Source organism: Chiloscyllium plagiosum, unplaced genomic scaffold, assembly GCF_037043375.1.
Source record: "Chiloscyllium plagiosum isolate Xiang-an unplaced genomic scaffold, Cpla_swu_hap1 HiC_scaffold_25, whole genome shotgun sequence".
Classification (NCBI taxonomy): domain Eukaryota; kingdom Metazoa; phylum Chordata; class Chondrichthyes; order Orectolobiformes; family Hemiscylliidae; genus Chiloscyllium; species Chiloscyllium plagiosum.
Window position 1 is genome coordinate 39337572 of NW_028270163.1, and position 18411 is coordinate 39355982.

At 41.9% G+C, this 18411-nt stretch overlaps 1 protein-coding gene across 1 annotated transcript in view; it reads left to right on the forward strand.

Moving 5' to 3' along the window:
* Positions 1 to 18411, forward strand: part of LOC122562181 (lysosomal alpha-glucosidase-like) — a 56780-nt gene that overhangs the window by 15780 nt on the left and 22589 nt on the right. Inside the window, exons 5-9 of the mRNA XM_043714807.2 lie at positions 7474 to 7570; positions 9453 to 9572; positions 11800 to 11918; positions 15159 to 15290; positions 17394 to 17504. Of these exons, the coding sequence (XP_043570742.2) occupies positions 7474 to 7570; positions 9453 to 9572; positions 11800 to 11918; positions 15159 to 15290; positions 17394 to 17504 (579 nt within the window). The remainder of the gene's footprint in view (positions 1 to 7473; positions 7571 to 9452; positions 9573 to 11799; positions 11919 to 15158; positions 15291 to 17393; positions 17505 to 18411) is intronic.

Below are 18411 nucleotides of genomic sequence, written 5' to 3' on the forward strand. Positions count from 1 at the left end.
CTTGCCACCATGTACTCATGGACTACACCGAAGGCATAGTGACTGTCTGTGTATATGTTCACGATTTTTCCTTTTGCTAATTCCAGTGCTTTGGTGCGTGCTACCAATTCTGCTACCTTTGCAGACTGACTTCCATTAATCCTTCTGGACATAACTGTTTCAATTTATCATTTACCAGAGCCTATCCTGTTTGGGCGACCCTGCTACATATTTTCGTGACTTGTCCACGAAGAGGGTCTCCTCGGTGGTGTCTAGCGGGGTATCCTTTACTCTCCCCCTGTCTTCATCTCCATCTATATCCCCACAGGTGTGCAGTTCCCCTGTATCTAGAATTCCCTCAGCTGGGTTTTCTCTCGTATCCCTAACTATTACCCTGTTAGTGAAGTCACATGGTATGCAGGGTGTGCTAGCTAGGTGGATAAAGAACTGGTTGAGCAACAGGAGACAGAGAGTGGTAGTTGAAGGGAGTTTCTCGAAATGGAGAAAGGTGACCAGTGGTGTTCCACAGGGGTCAGTATTGGGGCCACTGTTGTTTGTAATATACATAAATGATCTAGAAGAGGGCACTGTTGGTATGATCAGCAAAGATTGGTGGAGTAGCAGAAAGCATAAGGGACTGTCAGAGAATACAGGAGGATATAGATAGACTGGAGAGTTGGGCAGAAAAATGGCAGATGGCTTTCAATCTAGACAAATGTGAGGTGATGCATTTATGCAAGACTAATTCTAGGGTGAATTATACAATGAATGGAAGAGTCTTCGGAAAAGTTGATGGGCAGAGAGATCTGGAGTGCAGGTCCATTGTACCCTACACAGGTGGATAGAGTGGTCAAGAAGGCATGCCTTCATTGGACAAAGTATTGAATATAAGAGCTGGCAAGTCATGTTAAAATTGTACAAGACATTGGTTCGGCAGCATTTAGAATACTGTGTACAGTTCTGGTCGCCACATTACCAAAAAGATGTGGACGCTTTGGAGAGGGTGCAGAGAAGATTTACGAGGATGTTGCCTGGTTTGGAAGGTGCTAGCTATGAAGAGAGGGTGAGTAGGTTAGGTTTATTTTCACTAGAAAAAAGGAGATTGAGGGGGACCTGATTGAGGTTTACAAAATCATGAAGAGTATGGACAGGCTGGATAGAGACAAGCTTTTTCCCAGGGTGAAAGATTCAATAATGAGAGGTCATGCTTTCAAGGTGAGAGGTGGAAAGTTTCAGGGGGATACACGCCACAAGTACTTCACACAGAAGGTGGTGGGCGGTTGGAACGCGTTGCCAGCAGAGGTGGTAGATTCATTTAAGATGCGTCTGGACAGATGCATGAGTAGGTGGGGAGCAGAGGGATAGAAATGCTTAGGAATTGACCAACAGGTTTAGACAGTACATTTGGATTGGCTTAAGCTTGGAGGGGCGAAGAGCCTGTTCCTGGGTTGTAAACTTTCTTCTTCTTCTTCTTTATTACCACAGACTGACTTGGGGGTAAAAGAACTGCCTCCCACTTTGCCCTTCTCATATTGAAGTCGGCCCTCAGTTTCCTTGTGTTCAATATCTCTACTGGGGTATGTTTAGTGTTGATCGGTTCAGCCAATTTTGCGAACTCGGGTATAAAGCTCCGACTGTAGCTGAATAGCCCAAAGACCTTCCTGACTGCCCTGAGAATGGCAGGTCATGGCATCTGTTGGATTGTCTTCTTGCAGTCATTGGGTATTTCTTTGAGTCCCTGGGATATAAGGTGTCCCAGGTATAAGACTTGTGTTTTGCTAATTTGTACCTTTGTGGGGCTAACTTTTAACCCTGCGGTTGCCAATTCCTGTAATACCAGACATAAAGCTTCCTGGTGTCCTGACTCTGAGGCAATTAGGGTATCATCTACATATTAGAGGGCAGTGCTGCTTCCATTCGTGAGGGTCTGGGAGTAAGGGATTTACCTTCTGGTAAATTTACTGTCTTCAGAATGTCTCTCATCACCCTGTGAAAAATAGTGGGGCTGTTGTGGAACCCTTATGACAGGCGAGTCCACATGTACTGCCTGTTCCTTACAGTAAAAGCGAATTTATTCTGGGACTCAGGGTGTAACAGGTTAGACCAGAATCCGCTGGCTATATCTAAAACAGTAAAAATCTTGTGTTCGGGGCCAAGCCATTTAGAATGGTGGAGGGGACTGCTGCAATGGGGTGCAGTTTGGGAGTGACCTTATTTAGTCCTATGTAATCAATGGAGAACCTGTAGCTCTCGTCAGACCTTATTACTGGCCACATCGGGGAGTAAGTTGTACTTCTGGTTGCTTTCAGGATTCCCTGTCTCACTTGTCCTTGCACTATCTCCACAACTGCTTTTTCTGTTTTGGGTTTTATTGGGTATTGTCGGTGGGGCTTATGCTTCAGTCTGGGAACCCTTATTGGGTCTATGTTAACTAGACCTGTAATAACTTTGTTTCTGCCCATGCTCCAAGGATGGAGGCGCAGATGGCTCCAAATTCCCCCTTTTTCAAGATTCCAGTCCCTACTGGTGGCTTTAGCCACTTTAATAGTTTCAAGGTGACTTGTAAGTTTCCCAATCTCGGTCTTTCGACCGTCCTGTCTGGGCCAAATCAATTTACCTTTTGTACAATCAATTAGAACATTATATTCTCTCACGAGATCATTGCCCATTATGATGCCCTCTTTACTTTGGCATACATAGAATTTCATGGGGATATATATATTGTTTATTTCTACAAGGGCAGTTTCGCTTAGGTAAGTTGATGTTTTATGCCCTCCTACCCCATTGAATTATTTTAAGTGAATCATTTTATTTGTGTGGGGTAAGGGTAAGTTTGTGTTGGATACAGCCGCTCCTGTGCCTACTGGCATTTCACATTTCCTCCCTCCTATTACTGCAGGCACGTAAATTCTCCCCTCTCCCTTACCCTCACCAATGGGGGCAGCTGGTTGTCAACTCTGCTGACCTCGGGACTCTTGCAGTTCCGTGGTGTTCCGGGTGGTGTTTGGGGGTGCCTCATGCTTTTCTTAACACACTGCTTTTTATGTCCTGTTCCTTTGCAGTGGCTGCAGTATTTTACATTGTTCTCTGCTCTAACTCTTGTTTTCTGTCCTCCAGCTCTTTAACTTGTTCCTGGTCCTTTCTCCACCGACTCGTGGAGGCACTCACTTGTTCAAGTAGGCCTGCTAATTGGTAAACTAACACCAACCCTATCTTTTTAGTTTTATTCCGTTTCTGTTTATCTATCTAGTCTGTTGTGCTAATGTCTGGGATGGATCCCAACCACTTCTTCATTTGCTCTAACAACCCTTGTCTGTCTGCCTTATATTTCTCAATAAGGGAACCTGCATTATCCCCCTTAAAACTTTGATCTGCCATTTAGCAGATTGTGTACCCCCAGATATCCACAACAGTAAAGTGATCCTAACCAGTGGGGAATTCCTCTATCCCCGGCCAATAATACTGTCCTGGTACCGTCCATATGGCCGTAGTGGCCTCCTAGCAAGGTGTGCTCTACTGGTGGGCCGTCTCTACCCACCCAGCCACCACTACTAGTCAGTACCTACCGGTTGGCTGGGAATGCTGGCTCAAAAGGGTGTGCTGTCTACCGGAACTCCTCTACCCTCCCGGTCACCTCTACTGACCCAACATCTCCCGATTGGCCCAGAAACCTACTTCAAACCCGGTGTGCTCTCTACCAGTGGATTCTTTACCCTCCCAGCCACAGCCACTATTCAAGCTCTGTTGTTCTACTACAGACTGACAGGGTATTACAGACACTCAGTGTCCATGCTGCCCATTTTGGTAACGTGCGCTGCACTGAGGTTTGGCTCTTGGTCAGAGTGATCAGCTCCTCTTCCTCACCACATTGGAAATTACAAGTACAAACAGCACCCAACTTTTACCTTAAATTCTAACTGGACGCTGCGTTGTCTGCCCCTACAGAGTCCAATGTTACCTGACTTTGCCACTTGTGCTTCACAACTCCTAGTGCACTTGGCACCTCAATTCCCACTTCAAATCCCAACCTTCACATGGGGGAGCTACCCCTTTTAACAACCAGTTTAGGGCAGGGTTTTTGAGACAGGCGCTACCGTGTCCTCTGGCTGTTTCAGCACAAGCAACAGGTTCTTACAACAGTTAATATAGTTAACACTTACTCTCCACTGACATACACTTAATTTTTTTTACCTCAGTACTGTAGCAAGTTAGACATTACAATCGGTATACCTTTTCAACTGTCTTTGGCCCAGTCTGACTCTTCCTGTTTGCAGGTACAAATTGGTTCTTACCCCAGCCCCCCCGATCATGGCCTTCGACCAAGCCACATGCAAACCCTGCTCGCAGCGCCAGTTGTTGTGGGGAAAATCACCCGCCTCGGAGTCAGAGTTGGGGTTCAATGTCAGAGTTTATTGTACAAGGAAATACTGGAGCTCCGGGGAGAGAACAAACACCAACAGCACAGTGGTCAAGCTGTGAGTCCTCTCTCAACCCGGAGCACATGTCAAGATACTTTTGTACATTTTGTGATATAGGTCAGTGATGAGGTTATTGTCTCTGTAATATGGTTAGTTTATTGTAAACTTTGCAGAATCGTTAATAGTTTCGATGCAATCATTGTCAGTTCCAGGACAGCCTTTGTTATTTTCACCACGGTTGTTGTCAGATTCAGCACAGGCATTGTCAGTTTCAATATCTGCACAGGAAGTCCATTGCTATAATAATGGGTGTTAATCGCTCTTCCTGAAAGGGACAATTACTGCTGCCTCACAGCGCCAGAGACCCGGGTTCAATTCCCGCCTCGGGTGATTATCTGTGTGGAGTTTGCACGTTCTTCCTGTGTCTGCGTTGGTTTCCTCCGGGTGCTCCGGTTTCCTCCCACAGTCCAAAGATGTGCAGGTCAGGTGAATTGGCCATGCTAAATTGCCCGTAGTGTTGGGTAAGGGGTAAATGTAGGGGTATGGGTGGGTTGCGCTTCGGCAATGTAACTCTAAAAAAAATCTATTATCACTCTGTATTGAGTCCGTACCAGACTGTTAACATTTCTATCAAAGGTGTTGGCTGCACCCACACACTTCAGCATGTAGTATATGCTAGTCATGTATTCTCTCCCCCATCTGCCTTAAATTAATCAACTAGGTTGTGAGTGCATTGTGCTGGCATTCTCGTGGCCCCGGACAGTGTCTGTGTTTGATCTGCTGTCTCTCTTCATATTGTGTGTCAAGTGGCCAACTTATGGCTCAGTGGCCATCTTGTGTGTCCATGTGCCTAGTGTCACCCTGCCCCGTGCCATCTCCCACTTCAGAATGAAATTAATTTGTGTTAACGTTTCTGATCATTGATGTCACCCCACTAGAAATTTATGTGTGAACATCAGGTGATGAATGAAATGATCTCAGTGATGATGGCCTCCTCCCTGAATTGACTGGTGCAAATCAATTACTTTAAGACCATAAGACATAGGAGTGGAGTAAGGCCATTCAGCCCATCGAGTCCACTCCGCCAATCAATCATGGCTGATGGGCATTTCAACTCCACTTACCCGCATTCTCCCCGTAGCCCTTGATTCCTTGTGACATCAAGAATTTATCAATCTCTGCCTTGAAGACATTTAGCGTCCCGGCCTCCACTGCACTCTGCAGCAATGAATTCCACAGGCCCACCACTCTCTGGCTGAAGAAATGTCTCCGCATTTCTGTTCTGAATTTACCCCCTCTAATTCTAAGGCTGTGTCCACGGGTCCTAGTCTCCTCACCTAACGGAAACAATTTCCTAGCGTCCACCCTTTCCAAGCCATGTATTATCTTGTAAGTTTCTATTAGATCGCCCCTTAATCTTATAAACTCCAATGAATACAATCCCAGGATCCTCAGCCGTTCCTCGTATGTTAGACCTACCATTCCAGGGATCATCCATGTGAATCTCCGCTGGACACGCTCCAGTGCCAGTATGTCCTTCCTGAAGTGTGGGGACCAGAACTGGACACAGTACTCCAAATGGGGCCTAACCAGAGCTTTATAAAGTCTCAGTAGCACAACGGTGCTTTTATATTCCAACCCTCTTGAGATAAATGACAACATTGCATTCACTTTCTTAATCACGGACTTAACCTGCATATTTACCTTTAGAGAATCCTCGACTAGCACTCCCAGATCCCTTTGTACTTTGGCTTTACGAATTTTCTCACCATTTAGAAAGTAGTCCATGCTTGTATTCCTTTTTCCAAAGTGCAAGACCTCACATTTCTCACATTGAATTCTATCAGCCATTTCCTAGACCACTCTCCCAAACTGTCTAGATCCTTCTGCAGCCTCCCCACTTCCTCAGTAAGACCTGCCTGTATCACCTAACTTTGTATCATCGGCAAACTTCGCTAGAATGCCCCCAGTCCCTTCATCCAGATCATTAATATATAATGTGAACAGATGCGGCCCCAACACTGAACCCTGCGGGACACCGCTTGTCACTGGCTGCCATTCCGAAAAAGAACCTTTTATCCCAACTCTCTGCCTTCTGTCAGACAGCCAATCCTCAACCCATGCCAGTAGCTCACCTCGAACACCATGGGCCCTCACCTTGCTCAGCAGCCTCCCGTGTGGCACCTTATCAAAGGCCTTTTGGAAGTTTAGATAGACCACATCCACTGGGTTTCCCTGGTGTAACCTACTTTTCACCTCTTCAAAGAATTCCAACAGGTTTGTCAGGCACGACCTCCCCTTACTAAATCCATGTTGACTTGTTCTAATCCGACCCTGCTTTTCCAAGAATTTAGAAACCTCATCCTTAATGATGGATTCTAGAATTTTACCAACAACCGATGTTAGGCTAATTGGCCTATAATTTTCCATCTTTTGTCTTGAGCCTTTCTTGAACAAGGGGTTTACAACAGCGATCTTCCAATCATCCGGGACTTTCCCTGACTCCAGTGACTTTTGAAAGATCTCAACCAATGCCTCCGCTATTTCCTCAGCCACCTCCCTCAGAACTCTAGGATGTAGCCCATCGGGGCCAGGAGATTTATCAATTTTAAGACCTTTTAGCTTTTCTAGCACTTTCTCTTTTGTAATGGCAACCATACTCAACTCCGCCCCCTGACTCCCTTTAATTGTTGGGATATTACCCATGTCTTCCACTGTGAAGACTGACGCAAAGTACTTATTAAGTTCTCCTGCTATTTCCTTATCTCCCATCACTAGGCTTCCAGCATCAGTTTGAAGTGGCCCAGTGTCTATTTTTGCCTGTCGTTTGTTTCTTATGTATTGAAAGAAACTTTTACTATCATTTCTAATATTCTAAAATTGCCAGAGATATGAGTGATGCTCTGGTAGTTTTCTGAGCAAAGCCCAACTAGTCTACTCCAAAGAAGCAGGGAGAACACATGCAAAAGGATGCATGAAAGTTTCCCTCAGTTTTTAAAATAAAAAGTAAAGAATAATTTACAAACTCAATAATGTAATTCATGTACTTTGACTGGTACTGACTTATTTGTTACAGCCACATGCCAATTTATATGGCTCACATCCTTTCTACTTGGTGATGGAAGAAGATGGAAAAGCTCATGGTGTTTTCCTGTTCAACAGTAATGCCAAGGGTAAGAAATTAACATGCTTGAATATGTAATAGAATTCCGAGTAAAGTTCAAGATCTGTTGGAGCTGTTAAATGTTAAATCACATTGATTAGATGATGATCTGCAATGTAAGGAAGCATTTTCTCCATGTTTTATGTGTTTATTTTGGTTTGTTTCTGGTCTCTCTCACTTGGCTGTTTTGTCTGTCTGTTTTATTGAAACCTTTGGCTGTAAGTGGCCAATTTACAAATATAGAATATTTGTCATTTTTCTATTGTCAAAATACGGGTCAGAGCCCTGAAGTAATATATACATTTTAACTGGTAATTTCAAAATATGTATTTGAAACAAAGTAGCTGTGAATGTAAAGTTGATGGCTGAGAGAGAAATCCTCAAAGTTTCACTTAAAGAATCCCTACAATGTGGAAGCAGGCCACTCAGTCCATTTTAGTCCACACTGACCCTCTGCACAGCATTCCACAAATACCACCTCTCTACCCTGTCCCTGTAACCCTGCATTTTCTATTGCCACCCTGGACACTTTGAGAAGTTCAGCATGGACAATTCACCTAACCTGCACATCTTTAGACTGTGGGAAGAACTTGGAGCACCCAGAGGAAGCCCACACAGACACGGGAAAAACACCTCAAAGTCCACACAGACAGTCGCCCAAGGATGGAATCGAATCCGAGTCCCTGGTGCTATGAGGCCACAGTGCTAACCACTGAGCCACCCCAAGGGATCTTCAACCAACAGCTCTTCAAAGTGGGAAGAGGCAAGTCTAAACAGATTGTGATCTCTTGTGACCAGAAAGATAACAAGGGCTGTCGATGTCTTGTGGATTATGTTCCAAACTGCAAGTACATTTTGTTTCTATTCCATTTGAAAAATGCAGAAAGACAGGGTTTAAAAAGCTAGTTTCAACTCTACTGGAGTGTGCTAGTGGGACAGAAGGTTCTCGTGTACCAGCAGACTAAGATACCCAGGCACACTAGCCTGGGTTTGAGCATTCTTGTACCATGAAAGTCACACTTGAAGAACGTCTGCTGGTCACCCCTTTACTGCCAGTAAAAGGATTTCTCTCACTTTGAGCTCCTGCAGCCAGCCAGCTAGCAGGCGAGGCAAAAGAAAACAGGACAACAAAAGGGCACTCTAGCCAGGAATGCTAGAATTCAGTCACTGTTGAAAAGAATCAGAGCAACAGCAACTTTCAAAACTAAAACATTTGACATTTTCAGCCAGTAATTTCCATGCCAATGCCAATGAAGACATGGGTAATCTCCACTCCAATGTTCAACAATCCACTCTTCACAACAATCACACTGATCCATACACTTCTTTTTAAAGAAAAGGATTTTTTCTGGCTTCGCCTGTATTTCTAATGTGTATATTGGTATTGTATTGCTTATTCTTCTCATGTTTAGTAATCAACAGACTCACTCTTTTAATTCATGAAAGCCTGTTTAAATTGGCTCCTTTTAAAACATGTTAATTTGGGTCTGGAAGAGACGCTTCTCCAAATGAAGGGATTCTTTTTTAAATCGACATTATTGTGACCCACCAAGAGGGTGGGTGAATAAAGATGGGGAGCTAGTTCATCCCTCCTTATCTAGGAGCTGAATGATTTGAGATATCCAATCTAGAATCATTCAGGAACCTCACCTTGGTCTGTGTATAGGGTTTTACAAGTAATATTCAAAATTGTTTTCCTGTATTTATTTTAGGATGATACTGCCATTTCTTTCAACTCTGCTAGATCAGGATTGTGTGTTAATCATAAACCCTTCCCATGTACAGTTACGTAATTGGTAGAATTGGTAACATGGCAACCCATTTACACAATCCATGTGATGCTGTTGTTTGTCTATATGCTGTTAAGAAAATTGCATGTTTGTTTCATCCAGATGTATTACTTCAGCCAGCCCCCGCCCTGACCTGGAGAACAATTGGAGGAATCTTTGATTTTTATGTGTTCTTGGGTCCAGATCCAAAAACAGTGATAAGGCAGTACATGGATGTTATTGGTAAGATTAAACCACCACTTGCTATTTACACTTCAGAAAGACCTAGAATTAATACCCAGCAGAATCATTCTTGCCTTTTAATCTTTCATTTATTCTGCGCAAATGTTCATGGTTTTGTTTCATAATTGAAAAATGGTTCCTGGCTGAGTACAAGATTTGATTTTTTTGTTAAATCAATAATTCAGGGAAATAGCCTTTCTCATATCCACCCATTTTGTGCTGTTAGAAAATTAATAAGCAAATTCTGATTTTTGAAATGGATTAACTCATAGTTGATAAAGACCAAAGCGCAGATTTTCCTATCTTCACATATCCAGTCTCAGGGCATAGACAGAAGGATGTGCATTAAGAACCCTCAGGCACATTGAAAGTATAGTATTCCCTGGGAAGTAGGAACTTGCTTTGTGGATTGTAACCTTCTGGAAAAAGTCCCTTAATCTGAGACTATAGAGGGTTTTGACTTATTTACCTTGGTAGTTAGCCAGGAAAAGTTAGGAAAGCTAAAACTTTCTCTAACTCCATGTTAACCTCTCACACTGAAAATATACTTGTCCTAATCCCAAGTATTTGACCAGTCTCTCATTCTTGGACACTAGACATCTGACCATCCTACCCTATTGTCCTGTCTACATTCTGCACTCATGTCACTCTCTCCCTCACTTATCTTATACACTCAGCTCCTCTGTGTAGTTTCAGTCTCAACACGGACCCCTGCTGAGCTCCACCGGTGACCAGCTGCCATGTTGAAAAAAAAACCTTTATCCCACACTTTGCTTTCTGCCAATCAGCCAATCCTGTAGTCATTGCCAGTACCTTGCCCTGAACACGATGGCTGTTATCTCACTTGCAGCCTCCTGTGCGCCAACTTGTCAAAGGACTTCTGGAATCCAAACAGATCATGTCCACTGGCTCTCTTTTATCTAACTTATGTCCTAGAACAGAAGTCAATGTTAACTTCTATTTTTATGTCGTTTCCCTTTGCTCTACATATTTCATATGTCTTAGCTAGTTTTGAGAAGATTTGTACCTCAGGTTGAGGTTCTGGATGTAGGTTTGCTTGCTGAGCTGGGAGGTTCATTTCCAGACATTCCATAACCCTACTAGGTAACATCTTCAGTGGGCCTCAGGCGAAGCACTGTGCATGATTCTTGCTTTCTATTTATATGTTTGGGGTTTCTTTGGGTTGGTGATGTCATTTCCTGTTCTTTTTCTCAGGGTGTGCTAGATGGAGTCTAACTCAATGTGCTTGTTGATAGAGTTCCAGTTGGAATGCCATGCTTCTAGGAATTCTCATGCATGTCTCTGTTTGGCTTGTCCTAAGATAGATGTGTTGGCCCAGTCGAAGTGGTGTCCTTCCTCATCTATATGTAAGGATACCAGTGAGAGAGGGTTATATCGTTTTATGGCTAGTTGATGTTCATGTATCCTGGTGGCTAGTTTTCTGCCTGTTTGTCCTATGTCGTATTTGTTATAGTTCTTGCACGGTATTTTGTAAATGACATTAGTTTCATTTATTGTCCGTATAGGGTCTTCCAAGTTCATTAGCTGCTGTTTAAGTGTGTTGGTGGGTTTGTGGGCTACCATGATGCCAAGGGGTCTGAGTAGTCTGGCAGTCATTCCGAGATGTCTTTGATGTAGGGGAGAGTGGCTAGAGTTTCTGGACGTGTTTTGTCTGCTTGCTTGAGTTTGTTGCTGAGAAATCGATGGACTGTGTTCATTGCATACCCTTTCTTTTTGAATACATGGTATAGGTGATTTTCCTCTGCTCTGCGTAGTTCCTCTTTGCTGCAGTGTGTGTGTTAGCTCGTTGAAATAAAGTTCTGATGCAGATGCATTCATATTTTGAATGAAGTATTAAGCTGAGGTCCTGTCTGTTCTGGGCTGGATGTAAAAGATCCCTTGGCAATATCTCAAAGGAGGGCATCTGAGTACTCCAGTGTGTCTTGCCCAATATTTATCTCTCAATCAACATGAATAAAAGTAGTTTGTCTCAGCCATGGTCAAATGGTGAAGCAAACTCAGTGGATTGACAGCTCCTATATCTTATGATCTTGAGGTCTTATCACATTGGTGTTGTGCACAAATTGGTTGCCACACTTTCATTATTAAAATGGGAACTTAAAGTAATTAATTGACTGCAAGATGTCATGGAAAGTGATATATAATGCCATTTCTTTGCTAGTGCTACTTGGAAGAGCACCTTAATATACATTTTTATGACCTGCAGGTTATCCTATAATGCCTCCATACTGGAGTCTGGGATTTCATCTATGTCAGTATGGTTACTTCAGCACCAACGTCACCCGACAAGTTGTGGCAAACATGAGCAAAGCCAATATGCCTCAGGTAGGTGTACAAAGGTAAAGAGATATTTCTGTTTGGAAACTAATCTAGTTTTGCCAATGAAACATTCTTCTGAAGGATACAGTACAGAACTGCTGGAGGATCTAAAGCACAGAACATCAAAATTGTCTGATAAGATTTCCTGTTGTATTGAAATATTCAATAATTCAGATTTTTATGGAATTATCTAAACCAAAAAACCCATTTTTAATTTGCAGACTCCAGGAGAGTTATCCAAATAGTCTCACTCCCTAGCTATTTTTGTCTATCCCTTTCCCCTTTGCAAGTACTGTATATATGCAGTTCCCTATCTATAGGTCATTACTATAGCTTCCACCATTTTCTTCAGGCAGCATCCATTCCTGATTCTGGCAACATGCTGAATAAAGAAAAAAGTCTTCTTATTCCCAGACATTTTTCCAACTATCTTAAATTTATGCCTCTGATTGAAATTGTTTCCTGCAGTCGGGAATGGTTTATACTCAATCAACACATAATCATTTCAGTCATTTCTCTTTATTGTCCCATTAAATTTCTCTAAGGACAACAGTCTCACTGCCTCTCTCAAATAAAAGTCCTTAATCTCTGCTTCCATGATGACAAATCTCTACATTATCTTGAAGACATTGACATCCCTACAGAAGTTTGGGCCTCAAAATCAGACATGGTAATATGGTTGAAGCTGAACTGGTGATGACTGAAGTTGTCTCAGATTGATTGGAACTTAATAATATTTATTATTATCTTTATTCTCTCACCACAGTCACAATATTTCATTGAACCTGAGTTGATCATCTTGGTTATTAGAGCCATGAGGTTGCAAATTGTGGTTAAACGTAATTCTGCTGTAGGTGTCCCACAGTGTCTCATACCTTGACTTCCAAGATCTGTTCAAAATCTATTGGGCAGAGTTAGTGTTTGCTGCTTGTACTGTATGGGGAATATGCTAATATCATCTTGATTTCATTGATTTGGGTTCCATTTGAGTTGTTTCAGTGGTGCTTTGCATCTCTGACTAACAGAACCACCATAATACAATCATAGTACAATAAGCTGTATTTTCATGCTGTAGATAGAGCTCCAGATGACGATGATGTAAACATTTTTATTTTATATATAGTACTACTCCTCACAGGGCTACTTGTAAGAAGGTACTAATGACTTCCATTTGTTTAGTAAGGATTCAAACAGACATTGTCAAACAAATGATAAAGTAATGGTTATTCTTGTACTCAGTGGACCAAGTAGGGTGTATCATCTTGGTGTAGGGTTTCTGCAGGATGACACAAACGACCAATGTAAGATTGGAGTTTACTCAATCCTCAGAGGTAGACTTAATAATCTATACCTGTGTCAGTTAAGTTCAATGTTTCAGGGCATTGTTGATGATCAAACAACCAGCCTGGTTGATCAGCATGACTTGAAAAGAGTGACGAGAAAAATTTTCTGATTCTACTCTAGCTACCGTACCAGGTGGTTACAATAGTATTGGTTGGGCAAGTTCTGCAAAGCCTTCTGGTACTCTGTGGTTCGGTTTTACAAGACTGTTTCTTGCCAATTTGGGTTTCATGTAGTTACGTTCCTTGTAGTGATTGATCTTTTTTTTAAAAACAGATTTAAATTCTCAGTGACCAGCTTGAAAGCTTGCCGTGGATTGCTTTAATATTAGACTTTTATTGAAATAAACTATAATCAGCGTTGATTAAACACTTCTTAGTAATATTCCATATCGCTTTTTCATCCACGTGGTGTAACCCCACACCATGTTTATACATTTCATCACATTCCCAGCAGAACTGTAGTCTTGTTTCTAAACTGCCAAATCCTTCCCAGCATTTCAGCTGGTTGTCTCTCCCTGCTATACTGGAGCAAATTTTCCATAGTTCTTTTAAAAGTTCCTTTGCTCATCCTTATGAATATATCCAATTGGACATAAGGCACCAAAAGGCACCATTGGGCAACTTCTTGATCTTTGCAAATGATCTTGTAGAGGTTCTAAAGGAGAATATATTCTACTTTCACATTAGTAGCTTTCCAGTATCTTCTACTAGTTTGCAAGTCTGACTGCCTTAGTCTAAGTCTCCACGTTTCAAGGGCAGATGTGTCTATTTTTATGATCAGATGAAAGCTGGTATTTGAGAATTTCATTAGAGTTTTATCTGGGCTCCAATTCCCATGGCAACCAGGGTCACATTGACTTATCATCAGGCAAGACTCAAAGGACATCACATGCCCCATTTAACCTTGAATTAAAATAGGCATTTTAAATCATAGTGAATAAAACCTCACCTTAGCAACAATATCTCCAGCATAATTTAAGCAGGGCGTGTCAATTTATTGACTCGGAATTTGTCCAGAACGAATTCTGCAAAGTAAATGGATTGCTTTTAGTAGTTCAGTTTGGCAAATTTTTATCAAGACTGATCAGTGTACACATCCCAGTAGTTTTAGTCATGACAAAAGTAGTGAACTTGTTGAAGTCATGATAAGCAAAATCTCTATGACCTTTGCTTCAGGTCGAAGAAATGGCTTAGAAGCTGCAAATATCACATTTTCCTGAAAGCTGCATACAATTTAGAAATTTATTTCTCACCGCCACTGAAAGTTGACTGAGGTAATGTTTTGCCCCAGTTTGTTAGTATGTTTCAAAGCAATATATCTGAAAAACTAATGGCTAGATTTCAGCCAACTATAGTTCACAGCCCTAGAAGAACTGATTAGTTTTTGATAAGTATATGGATCTGAATTCTGGGGTCATTTGTTTTTCAGGATCCATTAACATTGGGAAGCACTTCTATAATGTTTGGGTTATTGATTTAGAATGTGTGGACTGTCTCAGCTGCTATGGTTAATTTGTTACAGATGTTACATGTGAGCAGAGTTTTCTGATGTTAGTTCATTGTCGATTAGCTTGAAACCTCCTCCATAAGGTAGAAGCTCTTCCTAAAAATATTATTTAATCTTTTTAATTAGAACATCAACCAGAACGGGGGATAGTTTCAAGGAAGAACTACGTAATTGCTGTGCAATACATAATAATGTTGTTAGTATGAGGTGGCAGAGATATATGCTTGGATGATTTATAGTTCTCTTGGTTACTATAAATATGCAAGAATGGGTAGTGCATAATCATAAACAGAAGGCAGTTTAAAAATACTTACGATGCACCCTTCTGCATTACTGTTATCAACCAGATACAGAACTGTTCATTTTTTTTGCTAATGATTTACCTTTTTCCTGCAGGATGTACAGTGGAATGACATTGATTATATGGATAAAAGAAAGGACTTTACTTATAACTTACAGCACTATGGGGACTATCCACAGATGGTAAATGAGTTCCACCAGAAGGGGTTGAAGTACGTCATGATTGTGGTGAGAAGAAACAAATGATCCAAGATTCAAGTCTTTCAACTATTGATTTTATTTAGTATTAAGAATGCGAATTTTCATATTTGCTGAAGGTCAGTGTTTTAAAGTAAGTATACATATTAAATTTATTTCAAGGTTACTCTTTCCTTTCTCAAATTTCCAAAATTGGTTCTTCAGCTGTAGTTATTGAGGATTTTCCTACGGCATGAGGTTATGAGGTGAAGGTGGATTGATTTACATGATTTGGGTGGCACACTGGCTCAGTGGTTAGCACTGCTGCCGCACAGCACGAAGGTCCCAGGTTCGACTCCAACCTCGGGTGACTGTCTGTGTGGAGTTTGCTCATTCTCCCTATGTCTGCATGGGTTTCCTCCCACAGTCCAAAGATGTGCAGGTCAGGTGAATTGGCCATGCTAAATTGCCCATAGTGCTAGGTGCATTAGTCAGTTGGAAATGGGTCTGGGTGGGTTACTCTTCGGAGGGTCAGTGTGGGCTGGTTGGGTTGAAGGGCCTGTTTCTACACTAAAGAGAATCTAATCTAATGAAGTTTATCTGCACTTATTGGAAGGATTAGGACATTCCATTCTAGTTAATGTATATTTCTTGTGGAATTGGGTAAATTATCCATATTTACAAAAAGTTAGTGTGGAAAATGGACTATAGTGGACAAAGCATGTGATATATAAAGGTATTTATGAAATTTATTAGCATTATGAAGTTTCAAGAACCAGCATAAGACAGGCAAAAAGGAGAATAGTTCTGAATAGACCTGAACAGCTTTGCCTTCTCCTTGGCAGAAGGATGAGTTTCTGTCCAAGCTACAATGATATATGCATGCACTGCTGCATTTTGTATAAAAGAATTCCATTAGAATTTTCTAATTTTACAAAGAGAAAATTTAGTTTAACGTTTTCTATTTTGAATATCTTCTATTAACGATTTGCATGAGGTATAGGACATTTGGAATGTAAACTGTTGTTGATTCTTCAGTAAAGACAAGGACGGCACGGTGGCACAGTGGTTAGCACTGCTGCCTCACAGCGCCAGAGACCTGGGTTCAATTCCCGACTCAGGCGACTGACTGTGTGGAGTTTGCACATTCTCCCTGTGTCTGCGTGGGTTTCCTCCAGGTGCTCCGGTTTCCTCCCACAGTCCAAAGATGTGCAGGTCAGGTGAATTGGCCATGCTAAATTGCCCGTAGTGTTAGGTAAAGGGGTAAATGTAGGGGAATGGGTGGGTTACGCTTCGGCGGGTCAGTGTGGACTTGTTGGGCCGAAGGGCCTGTTTCCACATTGTAAGTAATCTAATTAGATTAGATTAGATTAGATTACATTACAATGTGGAAACAGGCCCTTCGGCCCAACAAGTCCACACCGACCTGCCGAAGCGCAACCCACCCATACCCCTACATTTACCCCTTACCTAACACTACGGGCAATTTAGCATGGCCAATTCACCTGACCCTGCACATCTTTGGACTGTGGGAGGAAACCGGAGCACCCGGAGGAAACCCACGCAGACACAGGGAGAATGTGCAAACTCCACACAGTCAGTCGCCTGAGGCGGGAATTGAACCCGGGTCTCTGGCGCTGTGAGGCAACAGTGCTAACCACTGTGCCACCGTGCCGCCCACTGCCTTATGGTTTCTTGGCCTTCGTGTTGCGAGCTGTCAGTATCTGGTAAATGCAGGATGTAAGATTTATGCACACAAAGTATGACAGGTAGGAAATCATGTTGAAAAATGTAAATTTTTCAAATGAGTATTTTGCAGCATTTTTCAGAGTAGAATACAGGTCGCGTTGTGGTGACACTATTAGACTCCTTTTTCCCTCAATGCGCAATATATTTGCTCTTGTTTATATTAACTTTTGTTGGAGTATAATTCATTGTGAGTAAGTTTACTAAATGGCAACCTTGCTATGTAAACCAAGAGATGTTATATTGACACATTTTACAGCTAAATGGCAGGCCATCTTGATTTTGTCCAGTGTCAACACATGTTCAGCTTGTAATGTTATTTAATTGTCACCTTCTTTTGGATTGAACATCTGCGGTGGGTGTCTCCTTTAAGACTACTTAACGCTCACTTTTTGCTTTCCACTGTAGGATCCAGGAATCAGCAGTACCCAGGCAGCAGGGTCATACAAGCCATATGATGACGGTGTGAAGAGAGGTGTTTTCATTAAGAATGAAACTGGCCAACCATTGATTGGAAAGGTCAGTGCAGCAACAAGGAGCTTTTGATTTTGCATTCAATTGTTTTCACTTTCTAAGTTGCAAGTGGCAGAAGCATTATTCTACCAAAGTATTGCTATGTGAAGAAATCAAAAAAGTGGTTAAACTTTTAAGGGTCAAAAGATTCGAGATTGAAGGGTTCTGTAGGTATCAATGGCAAACACACGTCAGTTAATGAATCAGTTTCAAGAAACTCTTCTTTTCTTGCATCAGAACTGTTATTGTCAAATTCTGCTAATGCAATTCTTGCACATGCTGATAAGTGTAATTTCATTAGATGCTACTGCCAATGGTTGTGATTGTGTAGTCAGTTTATTCAAAAGCTAGATTAGAATGTTAATCTCACTAATTAATCAGTGAGATACTTTTGTGCAATAACCTCCATAAAAGATGAGTTGGAGATGCATGCCTTAAAATCTTATCCTATTTAAACCGTAAGGGGACGCCCGAAAAAATATCAGAGTTGCAGAAAAATCTCAAGTGGAACCAAATTGGAGAATGAGACATTGTGACCATCTGGAATGAGGGGTCAGGAATAAGAAGAAAAGGAAAAGTGGGTATTGCTAACATCAATGTCAAAAGGTCTGATGCACTGTAAATCTCCCTAGTACTGTCACAGATATATGCCTCAGCCACAGTCTCAATTGAACACAACTTTTTAATATAACATTTTTATTTAGATTAGATTAGATTACTTAGTGTGGAAACAAGCCCTTCGGCCCAACAAGTCCACACCGACCCGCTGAAGCGCACCCACCCAGACCCATTCCCCTACGTTTACCCCTGCACCTAATACTAAGGGCAATTTAGCATGGCCAGTTCACCAAACCTGTACATTTTTGGACTGTGGGAGGAAACAGGAGCACCCGGAGGAAACCCACGTAGACAC